Below are 26,497 nucleotides of genomic sequence, written 5' to 3'. Positions count from 1 at the left end.
AAAGACGAACAAAACAAGGTTGTGCAAAAACTCATGGCGCACCGTCGCATGATTGAGTTTTGAAAGCTATTTTGATTGCTTTGTGATAATTATCCTTGGTGTGATCGATGAACATTGAGAATATCCAGTCTCGCCGCGCCATGATGAGCATTTTTAGTCTAACATGTAACTGATAAGAATGACAGCTGGGTAGTATTTTCAAGAGTTTCGCCACGGAGTGGAGATACCCTTGAAACTTTAGAGACTATCAGGTGAGAAATAATAGTACTCACTTACATATGATGAGAACTGTATGTTCTCGCTGGTAAACAAGGTCTTTCGGTAAGAGGTAATGAAATTCACAAATTTCGCCAGTGGACGATGGGATTTCCAGCTATCATTGGTGAGAATCCGGCTGCCACACAATTCTCAGCATTTATTGGTGAGTACTAGTGTTTCTCACCTGGTAGCGGTGGTAATAACAGGAGTCGCGCCATAAGTGACAAAGTGGCACTTTCTGATCTCAGTCACACATTTTTAGATCTGTTCAATAGGAATTATCGACAGCGAAATTACTCCGTCGTGACGATGCGGTATGAAACATGGCGGCCGAGGATGAAAAGACAATTTTAACAAACAGTGCCCCGTATTGTTTAAAATTCTCATGTACAGGCATTATGCGCACCGTAACTTTGACAAAGTTAAATGGTTTGTCTCTCTACCTCTAGAACCTGTCACGTGCCAGGGAGTGGCTCTATTCAAAGAATAGTAGCGAAAGGGCTAAAATTTACAGTATTACAAACATCAAAGTGATGGTGAGGGTATTGTTGCCAGGTTTGCCGTACAACGCACCCACCCACCTGGCCTGGCGTCTGATGAAGGACACGCTGAACCACAGGCGACCCAAGTATTACTGAGTTTTTCACACTGTTTTCTCTATCATTTTCTCTTCTTTCTTCATGCTCTGAATGATCGAAATAAATAAAATAAATGGTTTATATAACCTAACCTAACCTAACCTGTGACTCTTTATTTATTTTACACTCCATTACAAGGACGTATATCTCTCATACACACATGCTGTAATTAATTAGTCAACACAACTAATTATGGTAATCCGTGGACTTATCAGAGGTTGGTCAACATCGGAAAGATAGTGATGTTAATGAAAAAGGAGTTTTAGTAACCATTCCTATCTTTCGCGATGTTGACCAACCCGTAAAATCCCTGATAAGTCCACGGATTAGCATAATTAGTTGTGTTGACTAATTAATTACAGCATGTGTGTATAAGAGATATACGTCCTTGTAATGGAGTGTAAAATAAATAAAGAGTCACAGGTTAGGTTAGGTTACGTTATATAAACCATTTATTTTATTTATTGCGATCATTCAGAGCATGAAGAAAGAAGAGAAAATGATAGAGAAAACAGTGTGAAAAACTCAGTAATACTTGGGTCGCCTGTGGCTGAACACAGCGTTGGCATACTTTGTACAATAACCTAGATAATGACGTAAAACGTGTTTAAAAAGTAGGCCGCCGTCTGCAATTGTGCATTGACGTCACCTCCGTACTTTATGTAGTGCAAGGGACACGCATGGCTGTGAGAAAAGAGAAATGTACCGTGACGCTGCCATGTCTATTTTAAGACTTTCCTTCTACGCAAGGGCTCCCACGACAGACAATGAAGCGTAACATCGGTAAGATTATGATCTGTAAAGATTTAAGTATAAGCTAATTTGACAGTGGTGGGTGTATTGCACCGCTTGTGAAGTGACCGTGGTAGAGCCAATGACCTCGGTTAAATGTGCATATCCTATTTACATATTAAATGCTGATGGACTGTTCACAGCGTAGACGTAGGAGGTGAAATATTCACAATAACTACACTCGCTTTTTTCACATTTCACGACAGAAATGCCCGACATTAGTCGGACGACAACATTAACGAGATGTAGTGAGCAATCCAACAGTCAAAAATGCATACTTACGTTCTACTTGCCGCCTTCTCTCCTTGTAGGGATTTCAACTTTGTGCGATGTCGAAATAAACTAGATCAGACTGACCTTTGGCACGTAGATCGATGGCCGTTTGTTAGGGTCGTGTTTAGAATGCTGGTACTACTGATCACATGTCAGGTGAATGTAAACAGCGACATGTTTATCCGCATATATTACTTGCTCGGTCCATAAATGACAGGGCCGTGACGTAGCAGTATACCAGGAAGGGGTAAGCCATCGTTGACGAATGCTGAATAGTAAAGCTAGAGAATAATAATGTTTCGTCCCTTCATTGGAACAGAGATTTCTTTAACCCGTTATTGTATAGTGTAGAACTACCTCAAATAAAACAACTACAGCATATAATGTGATTAGAACTGATTTTTATCCAAATAATTTTGGCGAATTTCTTTATGAAAACAGTTTTGCAGTAACATATAACACATATCATGGTCATGGAACTTCAAACTGAATGTTTTGATCGTTTTACAGAAAACCAAAACAATTGGTAGATTAATTCAAAAGTGTCGCCTGCCGTCGAAGAAGTGGGCTGAGGAGTGTTTCCCGTAGTGTATCCATCGGAGACTTAAAGGACAAAGTCGGCCATTTTTCATGAATTTGTTTGATACGAGGTACTACTTATATTGTTTGACATGCTTAAAGATACTGAATGAATGGATGACCATGCATATATTCGCCCATTAATTCATTTTCGCGATGGTTTCATTTGTCTAAAACCGGGGTCGGATATATGCGTGATTACCCATTCATTCAGTAGCTTTCAACATGTCAAACAATATAAATAGTATCTTGCATCAAACAAAATTCATGAAAAGTGGCCGATTTTGTCCCTTTTACCTAGAATCCCTAGAATCATATCACGTACACGTACAGGTGTATTGTCCTTATGACAACGGAACGAGCATAATTAATGGAAGGTGGAAGAGAATTTGTTCGCAAATTATTTTTCGCAGCCTCCCAAATGTTAGTTTAACCCTTTCACCACCATGGTTTGTCCCAAATCCATTGTTTTCCATGGTAAAGTTGGAGCTGTATACAGGGAACTGTGGGTGAAAGGGTTATAGTGGCGTGGCATAAGCAAAATTTTCATAACAATTGTGCATTTTATGATAAAAGCATGAAATTTGGTATGAATGTAGATTATCATAATATAAATCAATTTGGATACCGAGCCACCACAGATTAAGCCTCGTTCTGGTGTGGCGGCCATTTTTAAATATGGCGACCATCAGTCACTATAAAATCCCCTACTTGCTGCTCTACGGATGATTCTGTGGGGAATAGTGGATGTATTTCCATCATAAATGCCCATTAAGATTACTATTTGCATATTTTTATAAGCATAGAGCCTCGTTCTGGTGTGGCGGCCATTTTGAAACATAGCAATCTTCAATTACTGTAAAATCCCATAGGTGCTGTTCTACGGATGATTCTGTGGTGAATAGTGGACGTATTGTCGTAATAAATGCATCTTAATATTACTATTTGCATTGTTTAATGTTTGATTATTTCATTTTCTATGAAAAGCGAGTTCTCTTAATAAAATTATTGACAATATGGCTGCCACAAGGCCAAAGTGGAAGATTAAAAATTGCCAAATTTAATGTTTTTTACGATGAGCAGCTGTTAGCTGTCCTGTGTAAGTAGACTATCAGAAGGTACCGTTTGGAGTTTCTTATTTTATTTCTATTTGTAATCGTTGATGCACATGTTTCAACCATTTTTAGGGTTGTAGCTGGTATGTGTGCATCACACGTACGGCACACTCACCAGATTTTGCAAACTATTGGCCTAGATCGGCCCACGGGTATGAAGAGTTTGAGTGTAAGAACAGCGTGTCCCATGTTCTGCCAATGGATGGGGGTTCTTGAGTAGAAACGTTGAATATGAGCAATATTTTGACATTCTAATTAGGCCAAAGTAATTAAATTCTTTGCTTTGGGTCCCCACCCGCTTAGGGTTTTTAAGGTTTTCACGAAAAACACACACAGTGTATTTGAATAGGAAATTTTTGGGCATGACCGCTTAGCTTTTCTGAACTAAAATTTTGTTACAATTTGTTACTTGCTGCAATCAAATTACACTGTGTTAATTTTCTTGTGTGTGTTTTTCAGCTGCTTAGACGCGTACCTTTTCCCATTTAGAGTGGACGCAAAACAAAGAATTTGATTACTTTGGCCTTATCGTTTCTAAACTTCATAATTAGCCATTGACGAGTTTTGCAGGGCGTTCTTGCCCAAAAGGCCTAACATGGAAAATTGTGCGGGGAATTTAACCCAATCCTTCACTCTTGTTCATCTACATTCAAACCTAGGTCTACATACAAAAAACATAATAATATTTACTGTATAACAATTTTTAAAGTTTGAATGCTGAAAGCAGTAATATTTTAGGGGAAATTCTTATCCGATTTTTTGTGTTAATAAAATTCTTCTTTCGCTTCGGATATATGTAGGGAAGTTTGGATTAGTGTGTAGGGTAATGTTTTGTTTGTGTACGGAAAGATTATGGCGAGCCGCAGCCGGACCTATGGTGTTTCAAAGTTGATTGAGTGGCCCTTTGATGCTTGCGTTTCGAAACCCGTGTGGTTTCTCAACAGTCGCAGTGTAGATTCTTTTCTTAGTTTGCTATTTGTTCTGTGTCGTCACTGTCTACATAGTTGTGTATAAAACTGAGTGTTGCGTAATTGCCTTTCGCATTCGCGTACGTAATCTTTTGTGTCGACAATGACGATGCCCCGTCCCTTGTCTGGGTTTTATGGTAATGTGTCTATTGCTTGCAAGCTTGTTTATCGCGACGCGACATGTTTTGTTTCCTTGTTTGAAAGGATATCTCTAGAATTGCAAGTTAATTAGCTTCCAGTTAACCTTCAAGTTTTGTGTTCTCTGTTGTTCAGGGAGTCTAGTTTGATTTTTCTTTGAATGGGTGTTGTTGCGATTGTTTGTGTCTCATGATGTAGCGTAGTCTCATTTTACGACTATATTTGCTGAAATCCTGAAGTATTATTATTATCTTTGGTTTTGTTGGTGTCGGAATGAATTTTAGGCCTTTGCCTACTGCTATTATTTCGATGTTTGTTAGTTTGAGCGATGATAGGTTCTTGATGAATTTCATGTTGTTTGTAGCTGAGACTTTGTTACTGGCAAAAGGAAGTTTAACACCTCACAAGTACAAGGGCCATACAAAATTATTGGAAGAGCCATGTAGACCAACCGGGTACAAGTTTCCCGAAAAGTGCCAAGTACATCGGACTAACCCAATATTTGAGGAAAAACATTGGGAAAAATAAAACTAATCCATGGGCCATAATCCCAAACTGGTCAATTTTTGTGTGGGCGCGGGGCTGGAATGATCATATTTCGAACATGTATTCTGGTCCTAATCTTGATAGTTCACAATTTTTTATTCAAATGCAAAAACATGGTACCATAGTCATAAATTGCATTACTCAATTTTCTTTCATTTTAACAAACATGAAAGATAGGGAAAGCAAAGCTGAAACACAATCCTGCACTTTTGTCAGTGATGTCCGTGCTTGGCACTCCCCGGACCTGTGCTTGCTTTTGCATGGCTAGTCAACCGGCGAATATTTTATTCCTTTCCATGGTGTTTACAAAGGCTGAGACAACAAGTTTAAACGACAATCCTAGACAATTGCCAATCATATTTTGGTTATCCACTTGACACGTACACCCAAGAACTAAGGAAGGTAGTGTTGGGTGGCCAATTATCTGATCAAATTTGATGTATTCCTTATTATACAAATAGTGACACTCTAGTCAAGATTGAAACATAAACCTCAGAGATTTGGCTCAGCTGAAGACCGGTTTAACAAGAGTCTCAAAATCATGATTTTACAATACCCTTCAAAACATGAATGTAACAGCTATTGCATTCCAATATGTTTTCTGTTAAAAGTCTATTTCATATTTATGACATGTCCCGGCAGTAAATAAAATATATTTCATACAAGGCAGTGCCTATTATTATATGTCTAGGTAAAAGGGTTGTATAATTTGAGATAAGCAGTGACATTAATTTTAAATAAAGTTTGGAGTATGGCTAAGTTTTGGTCATATTTTATTAAAACAGTGGGAGATATTGCAGATTACAGTTTGTCATCTGACGAAGAATAAATTACTTTCCAATGTTACCCCATAAACCATGTTATGTTAAAATATAAGCTAAGCAGATGACTTACAAGGAGACACGCTTAACAAATATTCGCGATACTTTGACTTTAAGGTACCCTTTAAACATGACTGTAACAGCCATTGCATCCCAATAGTATTGCTGTTAAAAGTCTATTTCATATGTTGACGTATTCCTGTAGCAAATAAAACATATTTCATGCAAAGCATTGCCCTTTGTAATATGTCTAGGTACAAATTGGTAGAATTTGAGATAAGCAGTGCCGGTAATTTGCAATGTAAAGTTTGGGTATGGGGTAAGTTTTGGACATATTTTATAAAAACTGTGGAAGATATTGCAAATTACAATATGTCATCTGAAAGAAGAATACAATTACTTTCAAATGTTACCCTATAATCCATGTTATGTTAAACATTGAGCTCAGCAGATGACCTACAAGAAGACAGGTTTAACGAAAACGCATTAGAGTTTGCAATACTATGATTTTGCGGTACTCTTCAAAATATGACTGGTAGAGCTATAACATCCTAATCTTTTTTTCTGTCAAAAGTCTATTTCACATGATAAACATGTCCCTGTAGCAAATAAAACAGATATCATACAAAGCATTGCCTTTTTGTATTATGCCAAGGTAAAACATTGGTATAATTTGACATTAGCTATAATTTGCATGGCAAACTTCGGGGTATCGGGTAAGTGTGGTTCTATTTCATAAGAGAAATCTATGGAACATATTGCATATTACATATGTCATTTTAAAGACGAATAAATTTCCATTCTAATGATACCCAAAAAGTCAGGTTATGTTAAAAAAGCTTAGCAGATGACTGACATGTAGTAGTACAACAAGACATTTGTCTTTGCGCAAAATAGTGATTTAGCGGTACTCTTCAAAACACAACCATAACAGTTATTGCATCCCTTTTTTCTGTAAAAATTTTATTTCGTATTCTACAGATTCCAAGGCTTCTATAAATACCGTTTGATATCCTAGAGGTGCATGTACACCTCTTGCCCATGGCCTAATATTTCTTGACTGCTGACATAGTGTCGTCCTTTGATAGGATCTAATACCGTGCATTTTATGCATAAGAATTGTGTTTTTGTCTGTATTTACCCGTTTAACAAGTTAGACGATTAAGAAAAATGGAAAAAAAAATTGTAAATTACTCTTCCCATATTTTCTTATTGAAAATATTCAACTCAAAATTACTCAATGCGTTGTGCAGTTGACATTTACTAGGTGAGAAATACCTTGTCTGGCGGCCATTTTGAAAAATGGCTGCCATGGCAACGCTTCAACAGATTTTCAGTGGCTCGGTATCTGATTTTTTTTTTATTGTTCAACACATAATAAGACACATCTGAGCCAAATTTGGTGCTTTTATCAAAAAATGCACAATGGATTTGCCATGCCGCACCACTATTAAGAGCCCCCATTGGAAAGAAAATGTTTTGAGGCCACCATCCAAATCCCGCCGCAAATATGACAATGTAGAGCTGACCGGAGCCAGCTCATGACACAGACACTCACAGATACACACAGACACACGCATACATACATACGTACATTACGTACATGCATACATACATGCATGACGTATGTACATACATACATACATACATACATACATACATACATACATACATACATACATACATACATACATACATACATACATATCAGCCAAAATAAAGCATTAAACCAATGATTTTCAGCAAAGTTATCCAATTTATACTTTAAGTATGAAACCTCAATTATCGACATTTCAATGCAAATCAAACTGAAGTCTAACATAGGCTTATTAACGTTCAAAAGAACTCAGAAATTCACATGATGTAAAATAAAAGTACAATCGATTTGAAATTTCAGAATTAACTTTGAAACATTTGATGTTCGATAAGCTTTATATGGAAAAGCACTCCACAATGTCATCTAAGGTTCTTGTATTTCTTTATATCCATGCGATGTTGATCAAAGGACGCAATCGATATGTCCTTTCGCACCTGAAATGTTAAAATATACAAAACGAAATAAGTGACACGACGCTTTAAGATCTATCGAAGTTGAACACTCGATACAATATTTGAAAACATAGTGAAGCGTTTTTCATAAACCTTTTGTTCACGCTTGATTATTGCAAGATCATGTTTAAGTGTCATGAGAGAATGGCATAAGCACATTGACACCGTATGTTATCGCAAGTTTAAATTTCTGTCAAGTTGGCAAAGGAACTGTTACAGTTGCCTCAGGTGAAAAACTATGAGAATAAATTTGTGGAATCATGGTGAATAAGCCTTATTACTTTGTTCACATGCATATACTCCATACACGCGAAATTGGTTCTCCGAAAAGTGTCTTGAGTAAATACAGTCGGAAGTTCAATACATAATATTAAATACTGTGTTCTATACGTGACTTCCTGCACACTTCAGCGTATTTGCCACTTTCTTTCATTCTTCTCAGAGGAGCATTGAACCAATTCAACACATGGCTATTCTTGCGCACCGCCAATTGTACACCATCAGAACAACGGATGACATCCCCGATTGGTTCGACTCCAGGTGGTGTACCGCCATACATGCTGGCATTTTATAAATCAGCCCCTTCTGTACCTAGTTCAAACTGCATAAATACTGCATCAAACTGATAGTCAATGAAAAAATTTAATCGGAGATATGTATTTGCATTTTTGTCGTTTAGGTGACACTGGTTGAATTTTCAATCTTTTTTCAAAGACATTGTGCTGATGTTGAATGTCCTTTTGTTTTGCGGCCAAAATATTAATAGAGAAACGCAGCTGAATTCAATGATATAATTTGGTAAGTCATGTCATAATCTTTGTGTGTTATCATTTGAAAACACTTTCTTGCATTTAGGTAATCCGAGGTGTTCATCATTACTGATACGCTGAATACAAATATTTTCAATGTATGACATGGATGGCAAGATTCAGGTAACGTCGCCAACGATTAAGACGCATTAACGGAAATAGTAAAGATATGTACTACCGTTACACAGCAACTCGAGTAACATTCATCATTGTAATGTGATGAAATGTTGTCAGGTTGAAAACGAATAGTCAAACAGCAGCTATTTTCGTCCCTTTTGTAGCAAGTATGTGAGATTTCAGTAACTTTTGATGTTCGAATACATGGGCGTACGGAAAGCGACGAAGAGTATGAGCAAAATTCGGTATCCAGTTACCACAAACCAGTCGCCAACGAAGATCAACAACGACAAATGAGTAATATTGAGTGTGGTTGATGACAAATTCAACCCGTGACCACGTCCGTGATAGAGGGACCGTGTTGTGACCGAGCACAACCCATGTCGGCCATGGCAAAGACAAATGTGATAGATCGGCTCCTCCGACAACGCGGCGATCAGGACTTCGCAATCCTTGCAATGGTGTAGCCAGCAAGTTCAAAATCAGTTACCCGGGCTATTCTCCAATACTCAAATCACCGGAGGAGTCTTCAACTTCACATTCAACATCACGGCCTCAGGAAAGCGTCTTTTTTCGCCAGATGTCCGTGCACCACCGTGTTTCATACATGAAACAGGAAAGCAATCAAATGTTACAGGCATTGACACCTTTAATCTTTTTGAACTGTAATCAGGAATTTATAACAGTACATTATTTAAGCAATGCAAATGAGATAATGCACCACATCCATTCGCATCGAAACGAGCGAAAAAAGTTAAATCTGTTACCGCAAAAATACTATTTTATTATTTCTTAATTAACCATACTATATATTATTCGAATTTTAAGAGCGAAAAATTATCAGGCAAGCAGCAAAAAATGAAATATATTGCCTAAACAATACAGTCTTGCTAATGTTACCACAAATTTGACAATTTAAACTTAGGCATCCTTAAATAAATATATATAAAAAGTTGAAAACATATCGGACAAGCGGCTTCTGAAAATATTTATATCTAAAAATGGTACGAACCCATCGGATGTGTTATAATTGAGAAGATCGACAAAAACTGACAATAGATGCCACAAAGTTGGAATAGAGGCAAATCACCATAAATTTAAACAAATCTGACTCACATATCCCTGTGCACGTGGTCTTAAGCACAAAATATCAAAACTATCTGTCGAGCAGGTTTGGACAACAAGATTTTTCCATTTTCTTTTGTTTATGCTACTTTGCTTTTTATACTTACACAAACATAAAAGTACGTCCGTCCCTAATCTTCTGATACACTTTCATAAAAAACTAAAGAAGTAGGTTGAGTGGTTTTTGAGTAACCTCAGAGAACGACAGTTGGACGGACAGACGGACAAACAGACAGACGTACCATATAAACAAAAAAACAAACACACCTACACAAACACACACATGTGGGCGCGCGACGGACACCGCGTGATCCCCTTATATTCACGTGAAAAATGGCAGCTAAAAATAAGTCCGTCCATCAATCTCAAATGTCATGCTGCTTTCATTAGATTGCTAAGGTCAAACTTCGCAAAAGCCATTAATAGTAAACAAATTTAGTTTGCTTTCAAAACTTTTATCGATTTGATTACATGCATATTTACAAAGTATCTTTTAATCTCTTGAAACTCAATACAATTGATAATTAGACGTTCTTCCAGTATCTGTAACTCTTACGCCTATGGCAAAAACCGAAGACTGATGTGCACAAGACCTCAAAATTTACAATACTCCAAATCTAAACAATTTTCCAAAGCAAGGAAAATTCACCTTTATAGTTTGATGGTGTGATCGAGTGACCGTAGGCAAAAATAGAGATCTCAATCGATAAAAACGGATCATCCAGAAAAAAATTAGCATTTTAGGATGACTAAAACTTGGTGTTCGTGTGTATGTGTAAGGATAGTTAGATTATTTTCCATTTTTATCAACAACAATTGATCGTGTCAGTTTCAAAATTTTGCAACGGAGCACACCAGAAAGCAATGTGATAAACAATACATTAAAGGACGTATCTTCGATTGCCTGACAGGCAAAGAAGATTGCACAGGCGACACACAGATTCATGTCCCTCAAAATAAGAGACACCACAGCAAAGGCTACGATTGTATGCCGAGAACGGGTGATCAATTGTATGTAAATTTACATGTCTGACCTCTGCCAGAGATGATACTTCACAAATTCGCTGTCACAATATAGTCTGGTCCGATGCCCCATTTCTACCGCAGGCTGCGTTGCTCAGGAAAACAGGGCCCCTGTTTTCATGAGCAGCGCAGCCAAGGGTAGCAATGGGGCAGGGGACCACGCCAGTCAAAGTATGGACGATACATGCATACGGATTAAAAATTCAAGTTGCACTTTCTGTAAATTTCGATGTACTTTTCAGTATTCAGGGTCATTTTTCAAAACACGTGTATACTTTCTTCTTGCTTTACTTCAAAAACTATGAAGACATGCAGAGTGTTCAACACAGTCATTTTGTTTGAATCGTTTGAAGTTATTAGTGACAGTTGACTCTTAATCCGGACAAGTACAATATTTTAAACAATAATATTGAGTAATGTACGATATGTGTTGTGTTTACAAAAAATTATGCCTAAGTTATACCACTCTCCGCCTCGTGCCCATTGTTCTAACCATGCTTTCTAATTTCCATAACCGAATATTTTATAATTACCACCTGGCTTTCTTTTGTTTAAAAAGTGTCCGATTTACAAGTTCTTTTGTTTAAAAGTGTCCGATTTACTAGTAAATCGGACAGTTCTTTTGTTAAAAACTGTCCGATTTACTAGTAAATCGGACACTTTTAAACAAAAGAACTTGTAAAATGGACACTTTTTAAACAAAAGAAAATCACGTGGCGACGAGTAAAAAAAACAAATGCGAGACATTAACTAGAAGGAATTTATTTCACCATCAAGTACAGAGTAAAGACACTTTAAAAGAATCACCGGACTGAATTAATTTTGCGTGACTGTACCGGTACATCTCAAAATCAATTACAGGTCACCGTGAAATAACGGTATTGATTGCAAATATCACTTCTGTGTTAGGGTTATTGTTATCATGATCATTCGAAGCTGAAATTTAAGACTTCAAAGTCAGTTGTCAAACACTGAATGTGGAGATTTCAGTCGCCTTTGGTAAAGTTAAATCTAGCTATAGGAAACACACACGCAGTACCACAGTCATTGTGGATCTAGGCATATTGTTTTTTTGTACTTGCAGTTTCTGTTGCGCCTTTCTCTGACGTGGCTGTGTAGCTTGGTCTTCCGATTGTGGCCGTTAGCATTGGCGTGACAGGGAACTTTTCTTTTCCATCTTTGGCTTTGGTAGTTGAAGTGCACCGGATACAGCTTTCATTTGTACTTTACTTCATCCGCCATATCGAACTACGTAGAGCGACTCGGCAATTGCATGTATGCTTCTCAAAGTTTTCGACCCAAATGAGCAAAGCGTGACTCTAACGTCGATCTGCAAACACCTTTTCACTTCATTCAACCAACCAATCAAGCAAATTCATACAATTCAAATAAAACCAGGTGCTCAACCACGTCATCGCACTACAATAGCAACACATGTCAACTTTGTTTTATCCAATCATGGGGTTTTTTATACCTTCGTTCAACAAGGTATCAAAACGCGTCAATGTTTTCCTGCCAAAGTTTCAACGTGCGCTGCACTAAAATTACAAATAAAAACTTTCGGCGTGCAAACAAGGCTCTGAAACTCGGCAAATTCGTGGTATAACACGGTAAGCGAACTCGTAGTCGGCGGTTTACGGAATTTAACGGTACAGATCGCCATAAAACTCCTCGGCCCTGCGGGCCTCGGAGTTTTACTGGCAAACTGTACCGTTAAATTCCGTAAACCGCCTCCTACTCGTCCGCTTACCTATAGGTAATAAGAAGGAAATGTCATTGGTTGTTTTGTAGAACACAAATAATGTAACTGCAATCGAATGTGAAAAATGATGTCAAATATTTGATTAAATGGATTTCAAATACATATAGCTTGCTTTGCATTCTGCTTCTTTGAATTGTAAATATTTGTATGCAAAGATGTATAATATGGCAACGTATCGCTCATTACAATTTGCCGTTCAAATGTGGACAGCGGGAAAAGCAGGGAAGCATCGGACGATGCTGGATCGTAGCTGATGTCACCCACGATGTTCGCCTGTTCTATGGTTACAGTGAAACGTTGAAGAGTAACATTCTTCGAAGAGTAACATGCGCCATTAATTTTACCTCTTGGGTCATTTAATTTATTTCTAGCTCTAACTTGAACGATTCGCTATTGATATCGCTATATCGCGTCATACTGTTATCAATCCTCAAATTCCCGATCTTTAAGGGACAAGAAGGTGTAGCGCTTGTCGAGACATTTCATTATTTGGGGTTTAAGGTCTAACTCTGAAAGCACATTGATGTACACAGTTACTTAGGCTTGTCAACTCAAAATGTACATGTGTAGAATGCAAGTGATTCTGAAATTTCAAACAGCGTTCCAGGCACTGAGAATGTAATATGCAAACACATGATCTTCATACGGTATCGTATTCCTCCAGTCCTCGCCAAATTCGAGCAATTTGATTTTCCTAGGCGCAGTGTGGTTGCATAAATGACCAACAAGAACGATGTGATACAGTTCAGTGGTGGTTTTATCCATATATTGTAACGGAAGTCAAGATTTGAAATGATTTTTAGAAATTGAGAGGAAAAGTATAATCCTTCGCCAAAATTATGAATGAACAAAACCATAAAAAATTACAGTAAACAAAGCGAAACAAGAAAATTTCAACATTAATTTTATCATTTAACGTTCACTCGATCTGGCTTTTTCTTGTGTCATACATGTGTGTGAAAACACATCATTGTGGCCGCGGCTCCAATCGAGCCGTCGACGAAGTGGCACCAGCTATAGGAAACTGCGTTACTGTACATACGTAGCGCCAGTGAACATTCTCGCGTTAGTACGGCCTACCGCAGAAGTTCAACAGGAATACATTACTATTCCAATGCTAGTAATTTAATCAGGCACCTGGCAGTATGATTCGTCGATTTACTGTTGAAACAGTATATTCTTAACATGTACGGCATTCTTGTTCGGTAAGATTTTGACAGATGACTGAGCTGTTTACGGCTCGGGACGAGCTGGCACAATGGTAGTAGCAAACACCAGGAACAGACGACAGTAATCACTCTCGTTCTTCCCAGTTAAAAATACAGACAAACTGACACAATCATAAATATCAATATCTTTGACATTTTCATTATATATTACCTTTACCTCATTTTCTGTAAATTCCTCAATACCCAGTCAAGTTTCATCTGCGCGAGAATGCTAACAAACAGCTTCCGTAGAAAAAAGTGCCGACCATGCACACTCCCAGAAGCAGGGATATACGAAAATCCCGTAAACGTATAACTAATTTGTGTAAAAAGTAAAAATATCTGTTACTCAATATCTGTTTCATATGAAAGCCCGTAAGGGACATGTTTGAAAGCAAAAAATAAAAAAATATCTTGTGCTCACGAGATCTTTTCTTGTGATCACAAGATCTTTTCTTGTGCTCACGAGATCTTTTCTTGTGCGCACAAGATCTTTTCTTGTGATCACAAGATCTTTTCTTGTGCGCACGAGATCTTTTCTTGTGATCACAAGATCTTTTCTTGTGCGCACAAGATCTTTTCTTGTAATCACAAGATCTTTTCTTGTGATCACGAGATAGTTTCTCGTGATCACAAGATCTTTTCTTGTGCGCACGAGATCTTTCTCGTGAGCACGAGAAACTATCTCGTGAGCACAAGAAAATATCTTGTGATCACGAGATAGTTTCTCGTGAGCACAAGATAATATCTCGTGATCACGAGAAACTTATCTCGTGAGCACAAGATAGTTTCTTGTGAGCACAAGATAATTTATCGTGCTTTTTTGGTTGGCCTAGGGAGTAAAATTCCCGGCCTTGCATTTTTCGGCCATACAGTTTAAAATTTACGTATCTAAGGCTCAGAGGCAATATATGACACTATAATTTTAATTCTCGTGCCAATTATATAATAAACGGAATCAGCGATGTTTTAGTGATCTGATTTATACTTCCACTTGTCAAAAATTAGGTTTGAATGGCTTTTAAACTCGACTGCCGAGATCAACAATAATGGTTTATCAATCAAACAGTCACGTACAATTACTCTATCAGTAATATAATGTGCTACCAGTCTTTGTATATTATTCCTCTTACTTTGATCAATGTCAATTTTAAATTGTATACAATCATTTTTACACGTTAACTGATCTTATCATATAGTTAACATTGAAAGTGTGATCAAATTTATTGGCAATGTATAACTTTCAGCAAATTAATTATTCAATATTCAGTATATCTTACAGTGAAAATACAATTGTAAGAATGGTTAATGATGTACTGTATTAACAGTTGTGACTTGCGTAACCTGTGGAGAAAGTCGATCTTTCATGGTTAGTGAATGAATTTATCTATGGATAGTATATGCAACACCATTTTTTTGTATCACAGTATCTGTATTTCCTTTGTGTAATTTATATGGACGAATGCTGTCCGAAATAAACAAATAATAAATTATAATAAATAAAGGTCAAAATTTTCGTAGCCTAAGTTTTACTTCATCACTAATCCATCAACTTGATGATTAGCTTATTGTATGTAAAATCAAACTTTCAAATTTCAGTAAAATATTAGAATAGGTTGATACTGCTGTGAGAAGGATACATTTTGGTAAAAATTGTCTCTCAAACAAATTTAATCTCCATTATGGTTATTTGTCGATTTTCAATTTACATGAAGAAAAGATCAAATTATCTCGTGAGCACAAGATCTTTTCTTGTGCTCTCAAGATCTTTTCTTGCCCTCTCGAGAAACTATCTCGTGAGCACAAGATCTTTTCTTGTGCTCTCAAGATCTTTTCTTGTGCTCACGAGAAACTATCTCGTGCGCACAAGATCTTTTCTTGTGCTCTCAAGATCTTTTCTTGTGTTCACGAGAAACTATCTCGTGAGCACAAGATCTTTTCTTGTGCTCTCAAGATCTTTTCTTGTGCTCACGAGAAACTATCTCGTGAGCACGAGATCTTTTCTTGTGCTCTCAAGATCTTTCTTGTGCTCTCGAGAAACTATCTTGAGAGCACAAGATCTTTTCTTGTGCTCACGAGAAACTATCTTGTGCTCTCAAGATCTTTTCTTGTGCTCACGAGAAACTATCTCGTGAGCACAAGATCTTTTCTTGTGCTCTCAAGATCTTTTCTTGTGCTCTCGAGAAACTATCTTGAGAGCACAAGATCTTTTCTTGTGCTCTCAAGATCTTTTCTTGTGCTCACGAGAAACTATCTCGTGCGCACAAGATCTTTTCTTGTGCTCTCAAGATCTTTTCTTGTGCTCACGAGAAACTATCTCGTGAGCACAAGATCTTTTCTTGTGCTCTCAAGATCTTTTCTTGTGCTCACGAGAAACTATCTTGAGAGCACAAGATCTTTTCTTGTGCTCTCAAGATCTTTTCTTGTGCTCACGAGAAACTATCTCGTGAGCACAAGATCTTTTCTTGTGCTCTCAAGATCTTTCTTGTGCTCTCGAGAAACTATCTTGAGAGCACAAGATCTTTTCTTGTGCTCACGAGAAACTATCTTGTGCTCTCAAGATCTTTTCTTGTGCTCTCGAGAAACTATCTTGAGAGCACAAGATCTTTTCTTGTGCTCTCAAGATCTTTTCTTGTGCTAACGAGAAACTATCTCGTGCGCACAAGATCTTTTCTTGTGCTCTCAAGATCTTTTCTTGTGCTCACGAGAAACTATCTCGTGCGCACAAGATCTTTTCTTGTGCTCTCAAGATCTTTTCTTGTGCTCACGAGAAACTATCTCGTGAGCACAAGATCTTTTCTTGTGCTCTCAAGATCTTTTCTTGTGCTCACGAGAAACTATCTCGTGAGCACAAGATCTTTTCTTGTGCTCTCAAGATCTTTTCTTGTGCTCTCAAGATCTTTTCTTGTGCTCACAAGATCTATCTCGTGAGCACAAGAAACTTTCTTGTGCTCTCAAGATCTTTTCTTGTGCTCACGAGAAACTATCTTGAGAGCACAAGATCTTTTCTTGTGCTCTCAAGATCTTTTCTTGTGCTCACGAGAAACTATCTCGTGAGCACAAGATCTTTTCTTGTGCTCTCAAGATCTTTTCTTGTGCTCAGAGAAACTATCTCGTGAGCACAAGATCTTTTCTTGTGCTCTCAAGATCTTTTCTTGTGCTCACGAGAAACTATCTCGTGAGCACAAGATCTTTTCTTGTGCTCTCAAGATCTTTCTTGTGCTCACGAGAAACTATCTCGTGCGCACAAGATCTTTTCTTGTGCTCACGAGAAACTATCTTGAGAGCACAAGATCTTTTCTTGTGCTCACGAGAAACTATCTCGTGAGCACAAGATCTTTTCTTGTGCTCTCAAGATCTTTTCTTGTGCTCACAAGATCTTTTCTTGTGCTCACGAGAAACTATCTCGTGAGCACAAGATCTTTTCTTGTGCTCTCAAGATCTTTTCTTGTGCTCACGAGAAACTATCTTGTGCTCTCGAGAAACTATCTTGAGAGCACAAGATCTTTTCTTGTGCTCACGAGAAACTATCTTGTGCTCTCAAGATCTTTTCTTGTGCTCTCGAGAAACTATCTTGAGAGCACAAGATCTTTTCTTGTGCTCTCAAGATCTTTTCTTGTGCTAACGAGAAACTATCTCGTGCGCACAAGATCTTTTCTTGTGCTCTCAAGATCTTTTCTTGTGCTCACGAGAAACTATCTCGTGAGCACAAGATCTTTTCTTGTGCTCTCAAGATCTTTTCTTGTGCTCACGAGAAACTATCTTGAGAGCACAAGATCTTTTCTTGTGCTCACGAGAAACTATCTCGTGAGCACAAGATCTTTTCTTGTGCTCTCAAGATCTTTTCTTGTGCTCACGAGAAACTATCTCGTGAGCACAAGATCTTTTCTTGTGCTCTCAAGCAAGATCTTTTCTTGTGCTCTCAATATCTTTCCTTTTCCTCACAAGATATCGTCAAGTTACTTTCTTCTTTGTCAACCAGCTTTTAAATTTCTGTAAGTATGAGTTTTAGTTTCTGTTTACGTGTATATGACTGGTACAGTATCGATTTTGGAGTTTTGGGCGTTCAATGAAGGAGTACGTGACGAGCAGGCCTTGATATACAAGGCTGAATGCACTGTCTGTGAATTTAGTGACCTTTTGACTTCAAATTTGAAGATAACAGACATGACGTTTAGTTCCTGAGACCTTCAAATTTCTTTAAGTTCGTATTCTAGTTTAGGTGACAGTCTGTTGTGTATTTGAGTGGTCGATGAGCGTTGATGTCTATGTTAACCGCATGGTATTTCATAGCGGAATGCACTTGCTGTGAATTAAGGAACCTTTTGAGGTCAAATTGATGTGAACGAGGGACTTGCCGTTTATGTGAGCCAGCTCTTTCTATTTTTGTAAGTATAATAGTTTATGTGAAGTTGCCTGTTTAAGTGAATTGAAGGGTAGAATCGAGAGGTTAGACAAGTATTATGTTTATCAATGAAATATATGAGGCCAGCTTTAGAATTTCGAAACGGAAGTTGTTGTTTTTGGAAGATTGGTTTTATGTTGTGACACGAAATGTGATAATTGATCATCTAAACTCGGTATCAGTTTGTAGGTTTAAGATATCCATGATGTCAGTCACTTCTGAAAATATTACTATTCTTTGCGTTGAAGTACAACAGTTGTAGAAACGCAACAAAATATAGCAATACGGGGAAATGTTATATAGAACATTGAGTTTTCAGTGTACCATGAACTTGTTACATTGGCGTTTCAGAATGCTTCCGCTGCTATTATTACGTCCGGCATTTTCCGAATGTAAACATTCTTCTCGCTGCAATGTACCGCGGAGTACAATTAACCGTACATACCGAGTCCCAACAATGATACATGTGCATTCATATAGTCGTTCAAAGGCGGCTATATTGTTATCGGATGCGCTATTGTGCGGGTTGCGGGCATTTCCCATCCAACATTCGTCGTTGATTGCATGCCGATCGAGTGGTAAACACGGCTATATCCTCGGAAACTTTTCATCGTCACGCTGGATCAAATGCATGGAGTGGCTATCATACAGCAGGTGCAAGTGATAAAAAGAATTAGTTCATGATATGGTATTAGGAGATGCTAGGGATAGAGAAAATAGCCAGCAGCCGGCAAAAACAACCGGCTGTCAGCTAAAATTTGCCGACTGTGAAAATTTGGTGTCAGTAAAAATCAGGACATTTTGCACAAAGTTTGCGTGCAGATGTATCACTTGTAACCGCCTGTACTTTAATTTTTGCCACCTGTAACGAACATTTTCTACATCCCTGGATACACAACTATCAAGAACTGCAGAACACAAATTCATAATATTCCTATTAGATCGATTCCTAAAAATAATCTGAATCTAAGTAGCAACGCACCGGCGTGTTTTTCTCGCGGAATAATCGTGTACAATGTTAGCGGGATGTCGCTCTCTGCGGTTGTGACCTTGGGTGAACCGAAAGAGCAAAGTGAACTAAGTCCTTTGTTGTAAGTCTTTCGCACGTAGAGTTTTTTTATATTTTCATGAAAAATACACGGCATTTTAATATGATATCACTTCAACGCTTTTAATATCGAAATTTTTCTTACACATTGTATTTTTCTATAAAATAGACATTATTGAATTTTCTTGATGTGTTGCCCTAGAACCGATTGTGGATGGATGCATTACAAAGAATTTACTTCTTTTGGCCTGATACTAGATATGTCAGAATTTTCATTCCGCGATATCTGGCGACATTTCAAAGAGTGTTTCCGAGGCGCAAATCGTTTTGTCGATCCGGTATTATTGCCCACTCATATCCATGGCAAGAAAAAAGAAAAGTGACTTCAGATTCCCCAATTAGTTGTAATACTGAATAAGGCCAGGGAGGTCGAAAAAAAAATCGGTCTTCGGAATCGCCGCTACTAGTCTAGCCGATTTTTATTTTTTCGGCAATGCGGCAAGAACTACTCCCGCATTGCATTTTTTGTGATGGCGCTAAAAAGTTTCTCATGCTTTCACGCCTGCGGGACTTTGAATGACAATTTTTTTACCGCTGGTTGGCTCTGACGACTACCACTACCGATAGTATTGACACGTTTACAACGTCCGTCGACTTTTCAGCATTTAATACATGTACCCCAGTTTTACTGGATTGTGAAATAATAATAATAATAATAATAATAATAATAATAATAATAAATTCGCTTCTATATTAAACATCTGGCCATATTTCTGAAACTCGCAGCCCGTACATTAGCAGATTTCAATTATTGTCAACGACATTGATGCGAGTGGAAATATGAAGACACTCACATTTAGCGATCGAGTGACCTTGATTCCTTCATTTGCATTTAGCGAATGAACAATCTGATTTAAATCAGATGTAGAGTAAGGCGACGTCTGTACTTAGGCCTTATTCTGATGCCGTCACCTGAGCAGCAGAATACCGCCTACCGCCTAAGTAAAGACGTCGCCGTTCTCTACATCTGATTTTAATGCAGATTGGGGAATGAATTGCCGAGAAGTAGGCGCAATATATCTAGAAGATTGTATTGGCTGTCACGAGTACTGGTAAACTGATCCCCAAAAACTGCAACTTTCAGGACGGTTCACAAACTGCTACTTTGCGTTGCTTTAATTTTTGTTCGGGAACGTCATTGTTGCTTTACAATTTTTTGCTCAGTATTTACTTTCATTATCAACACCTAAATCATCATATTGAAATGCATAGTAATCACTTCATGAATTCAGAGTGTATGTGGGTAAAGCGTACTGTTACTGTTTACATTTGAATTTTAGTCCGGGCTAAAATTTATTTGTCAAACATTATACTGTTCATTATGCATATGCAAATCGTCGATAAGCTGAATGCTCGACATTTCAATGTGTTTTAGAGAGTTGAACAAGAATCTGAAGTAAACATAACATATTAGTCAGTGTACAGATAAGAAACTGTGCCTGTGTCATTCACTATCATTCACTATTATCGTTCTTCTGTATTTCAGACACGAATGCAACATTTACGTCGATATGGCTGAACAGTTATATGACTTTCTTGAGCGCAGACGGGTACCATCACATGTCATTGACACGTTAGAAAAAGAAAAGGTAGTTCCTAAACCTTTTAATATACTAAAAGCAAAACAAAGTAGCTGTGTGTAAGGCCAAAGCAAAAAATCTTGGCCTTAATTTTGTGTGTGTGTGAAACAGTGCAAGGGGCATGCTCAGTATTTTTATTTATTAAATTGGTTTATTAATTTATTCGTCTATTTTTGTCAACTGCAGTGAAAATCAAGTTGCAATGCTATTTATGATGTCTGGTTATTATTATTGTGGTTACAAAGCGATGATATCGGAACCATACTTCTTATAATTCTTCAGTGACCTTTCAGTCCGAGAAATTTTCGTTTTTTGTAACGCATTGCCCTCATTATTTTGATACATATCAGCACAGACAGACGTAATAATTACTTTCTGCACACTTTTAAACGTATTTACTTAATTACTTTTGGAAAAAATGTATGTGAGCAATACGTGTAGTGTAAGTAAAAGAATACGGCAAGATTTTTATTCATTTTTCTTGTATTTGCAAGCTTAAGACTACTCAAAACATGGTGATAGCACTCAAGAAGGAATATGTGAAAGAATGGGGCAGTGCACCTTTATTATTATTTTTGCTGTCCTCACATTTCCCACTGCCTCCAGTCAGGTAAACATCAATAAACACAACAACACTGTAAATATCTAAAACGGTTTATAGGTATGTTCGTACGTACGTATGTATACGTCCGTCCGTCAGTCCGTCCACTGCAAAACTTGAAAACCGCTGCATATTTCAGCTTGGCATTTGGTGTGTAGGTGCATCCTGGGATTTAGTTCAAATGAAGATGACCTCGCCCAAATTATGCAAATGAGGTTAAAATAAGAAAATGGTAAAAAATCATAATAACTCAAGAACCGCAGTTCGGATTGCCTTGAATTATAGCATGCAAGTACCTTAGATAGACCTCATACAGTTGTCTGCACATCTTGAAGATATCTTGAATTTTCTATTTTTACTGAATTTTTTGGTGATTTCTTCATTTTTGGTCAAAAGTGTTCTTCTCTGAAACCGCTCGCCCAGTTGCTTTCAGATTTGGGTTGTATGTTTGCAAAAGGTGTTATCTTTCTAATTTGTTTAAATTATGACAAAATTAGTAATTACATTTTGGAGGTAATTTTTGGTCAAAAATTTATTTTTCTACTGTCGCTAGTCAAAATGCTTTGAAATTTGATTTTTGGGATCTTATAGATATTGCCATTGTATCATACTAATATTATGTTGAAAATACTAATAATGTATTTTAGGGGCCATTTTCGTCATTCTTTGTCCAAAATTTTGTTTTACAACATATACTGATCTGATTACTTTTGAAAACATCAAAAATGTATTTATGGGATGAACTTACATAATTTTGGTAATGTTAATGCAGTTAAAAATAGTTACTATTTATCCGGGTGGCCAGCTGTGAACTTTGTTTACACAAAATTCCTCCATAGTGGCCTTGGAGAAAATGCAAACATAGATTAAAGATTTATTTTCGCTGAAGAAAATCTTGCAAGATTTTGTGATTTCTTTACTTGAAAAGTACACGGAGTTTATGTAAGTTTGGTGCAATATGCAGTCATTAGCTGACACAGGTCAGTTGACACCAAGCAAAATTGACTGCAACTTAGGAATATTGTATGTGTACATCTTTTAAAGTAGTGATCAAATTTGTCATTTAGAAATATCTGGATTTTGTGTCTCCAAGAAGTTTCAAAGTTACAGATATTGTATTCAAACCCTTGGATAAATGTGAGCTGACACCTTGTCATTGACGGTCTTTTTCTTAATTTGTTTTACAATGCAAATCTCAGACTAGCAGACAGACTAGCCACTCACAAATGGATTACAACGAACTTTATTTTTACTGAAGGCTCAGATAAAGTAAAGTGTGTGTGTGTGTGTGTTGTGTGTGTGTGTGTGTGTGTGTGTGTTATTTCATTACGGTTAGTATTAAAAAACGCTGTGACTTTAAGTTATCCTTACATTTCAGATCGACGCATCAGTTATTGTAGTGATGGACGATGAGATGTTGGCCAAGTACCTTCCATTATATGGTGATCGTCTCGCAACAGTTGATTTTTGCCGAAGATTTTTGCAAGGTGCTCCACGAAACGAAAAAAAAAATCAGCACTCTTGAATAAGATTCGGAAAAAATTTGGTCTCCGAAATCGTAACAAGGCAGACTCAGAGTCATCTGACGATGAAACTAAATCAGATGAATCAGGCAGTCAAGGCCGACGTTGCCGCCCAAGGCCATTTGGAAATAAATACGCGGCTAAAGTGGAGAGAAAAGTTGAAATCGGATGGCTGGACTATGACTTCGCACTTAAGTCTTTCAAGCAAGTCCGCAGTAGAAAGGGTGGCGGAACAAGAAGCATAACTGTGAAAAAGACAAGTCGAAAGAGCGACCTAATAGAGTTTGGAAAACGATATTTTTTCCCTAATGGTATTTCTCCCAAAGGAAAGGTCGAAGATTTCGTCTTTGATATCAAAGATATTTCAGAAAACTCACTCGATGATGAGAGCACAGTGGGCCAAATATATGACAGAACTGGGTTTCGAATTTTAAGATTTTACATGGCAACTACCAGACGACATGTTCTTGGCGATGCAGATGTGGCAGACATCGCTGATCCAGGAGCTTCCACAAATGACAATAATGGTTCTTCACAGCAGCCCCTTAATGAATCTCCTGCAACAGCGACAGTAACCTTAGATGACACACACATTGTCGCGGAAGTCCCATTATTGACGGATGAGCAAGTAACCATTGATGCTCCAGCGGAGACAGATGATGTTGAAGATTTGACCAGAGATTCAGATTCAGATGATGTAACAATGTTAACCGCAAATACCCAGGAACATGATAGTGGTTCTGGTATTGTCGAGTTGGGTAGCATTGGAAATAGTTTCGAAGATTTAGATGACACTTTATCGCTACCTGTCGACTTGTACTCACCGATGGAATTTCCTGATATTAGCCTACAACGCGACACTCGGGTGCTAGTGATACACCGATCCAAAATGCTGGAGGACATGCTGAATGCATTCTCCGATCCAGGTGTGCTGAATGATTACATTGAGGTCAAGTTAGTGTTGCCAAACGGAGACGCGGAAGCAGCAAGCGGTACTGGTGTGTTTCGAGATTGTTTTACAGGGTTTTGGGCAGATTTCTACGAAAGGTGCACGATCGGAAATACTTACCGGGTACCGTATTTACGACACGACTTCACACGAGCTAAATGGGAGGCTGTAGGAAGAATCATCTCCAAAGGCTGGGAGCAGGGCAATTACCTTCCTATTGGATTAGCTCCGCCCTTTATGCAGGAGGTATTGTTTGGAATGCAAGACAACTTACTGGAGTCCTATCTTTTATTCGTGTCTGAAACCGAAGGGGACTTGTTTCGCGAAGCTTTGCGAGATTTCCAGTCTGTTGACAAGGAAGAACTGTTAGAAGTTCTCGATGGTCATCAGTGCAAGAAAGATCCGAGCACCGCTAACATTCGTGACATCGTCATTGAAATTGCCCATAAAGAATTAATTCAAGAGCCGATGTTCGTGATCGAGTCGTGGAGGGCCATACTTCGATCTGTTGCAAATACCATTGGCAACATGAGTTTACTAGACCTGTACGAGGAGAAGAAACCAACGACAAGAAAAGTTGTCAAGATGTTGAGTTTTCCTGATCCTATTAGTGTGGAGGCCACTACCATGGCCAACCATCTTCGCAGATACATTCGAGAAGTTGATGGTCCGACCTTGAAACGCTTCCTACGATTTTGTACTGGGTCTGACATCATGCCTGATGATCCTATTAAGATTTTATTTGTAAATCTTGAAGGCATTCAGCGTCGACCAGTTGCACACACTTGTTCAAACTTACTGGAATTACCATTACACTACGAAAGCTATCCTGACTTTCGCGCCGACTTTAATGCTGTATTGAACAGTGGTGTATGGCTGATGGACATAGTTTAGAGCGATTTCATAAGAGCTCTGAACAAACGTTACAAAATTTTATAGATGGACTATCCATTTTATACTGTTGAGACATTGTCATTGATGTTTGGCATATGCTATAACTGCAATCAAAACTCCAAGCTTCGTTCTTTGTTGTCCTTTTACTTTACTAGATTTACACCATTTGATGACGATTTCTAGTTGTTACTGATGTTAGATTTTCAGCTTAGTTATTTTGTTAATGTTTAATATTGAAGTATGTTTGAATTTTAAAAATCAGTCATAACAAATTAATCTGAGCATTTTCTAAAATTTGTCATTTTACACACAAAAGATTTACTAGTGATAGTGTTTGCTAGTCTTGTTTGCTTATTTGTTATGCTATCCAAAGAAGTTTGTTTTTGATCACAGTTACCTTCCACAGGTTAGTATTTAAAAACGATGACATATGTTCAGCACATTAGCTTTTTCTAAGTCGATAACTCCAACAATGAAGCCAATAATTTCTCTTTGTTTAACCAGCTTTACAGTATTCAGTGACAATGTTCTGGTCGTTGGACTTTGCGATATGATGTTATTTTCCTCAGTATAACATTTGAGTTTGTTGTTGCATTTTCCCAAAACAAGAAATTAACGCATTTGCTAGAGTGAACGTTTTTACTCTTTCGTATCTTACCATGGTGAACAATGTTTAGTGGTTCCCACGTGAAAGGTTCCATCTTTGATGATGTAATCTTACGTTTAACATAATTGTGTTTGCTTTAAAATAGAGAACGAGTTTTTTATTTACGTAGTGGCTCAGAACTAATTCATTTGCAATAATTATTGAGAGGATACAGTTTATCAACTGATCGGGAAGAAACCCGTGCATTTATTTTTGGCTTGCTATAATTTGAGCCGACCATAGTAGAAACCTTTGTACTGAATTTATTATCATAGTCACGGTATGCTGTAGATTAAAATGGCGGAAGGCTTGAACTATAAATCTTGGAAAGTTTGGCGATTACTGTTAATGCGCGCGAAAACGAAAATTGAAGAAACGGGTGTCTAAGTGGTAAGATCTTACGAGAAAACAGTCGACATAGCAGACAGTCGCAACGAAATTGCAACAATTGCAAACAGCATAAATAATACTTACTTTCGAAGTTAATGAAAATTATTGTTAGGTCAACTTATATCATATAATGATGCCTATCACAAGTGTGATACTGTCTGTACTCAGTTGTTAAATTGA

At 37.7% G+C, this 26,497-nt stretch overlaps 2 protein-coding genes across 3 annotated transcripts in view; one reads left to right on the top strand and one right to left on the bottom strand.

The window, feature by feature from the left end:
- The window catches only part of LOC139122416 (steroid 17-alpha-hydroxylase/17,20 lyase-like), a 29,696-nt gene extending 27,612 nt beyond the window's left edge, over positions 1–2,084 (bottom strand). For both annotated transcript variants that reach the window (XM_070687792.1, XM_070687793.1), the window contains exon 1: positions 1,971–2,084. The gene's annotated coding sequence lies outside the window, so the exon portion shown is untranslated. The remainder of the gene's footprint in view (positions 1–1,970) is intronic.
- Positions 1,535–26,248, top strand: LOC139122417 (uncharacterized). The gene is made up of 3 exons (XM_070687794.1): positions 1,535–1,679; positions 21,221–21,323; positions 23,294–26,248. The coding sequence occupies exon 3, from the start codon at positions 23,881–23,883 to the stop codon at positions 25,279–25,281; it is 1,401 nt and encodes a 466-aa protein (XP_070543895.1). The 5' UTR covers positions 1,535–1,679; positions 21,221–21,323; positions 23,294–23,880; the 3' UTR covers positions 25,282–26,248.
- The last annotated feature ends 249 nt before the right edge of the window (positions 26,249–26,497 follow it).

Source organism: Ptychodera flava, chromosome 22 (genome assembly GCF_041260155.1).
Source record: "Ptychodera flava strain L36383 chromosome 22, AS_Pfla_20210202, whole genome shotgun sequence".
Classification (NCBI taxonomy): domain Eukaryota; kingdom Metazoa; phylum Hemichordata; class Enteropneusta; family Ptychoderidae; genus Ptychodera; species Ptychodera flava.
Note: the sequence above shows the minus strand (reverse complement) of the source record. Positions and strands in the feature narration are given on the sequence as shown.

Excerpts from the sequence above, each read along its gene's own strand:
- LOC139122417 (XM_070687794.1), top strand. The coding sequence starts at position 23,881 with ATGGCAACTACCAGACGACATGTTCTTGGCGATGCAGATGTGGCAGAC.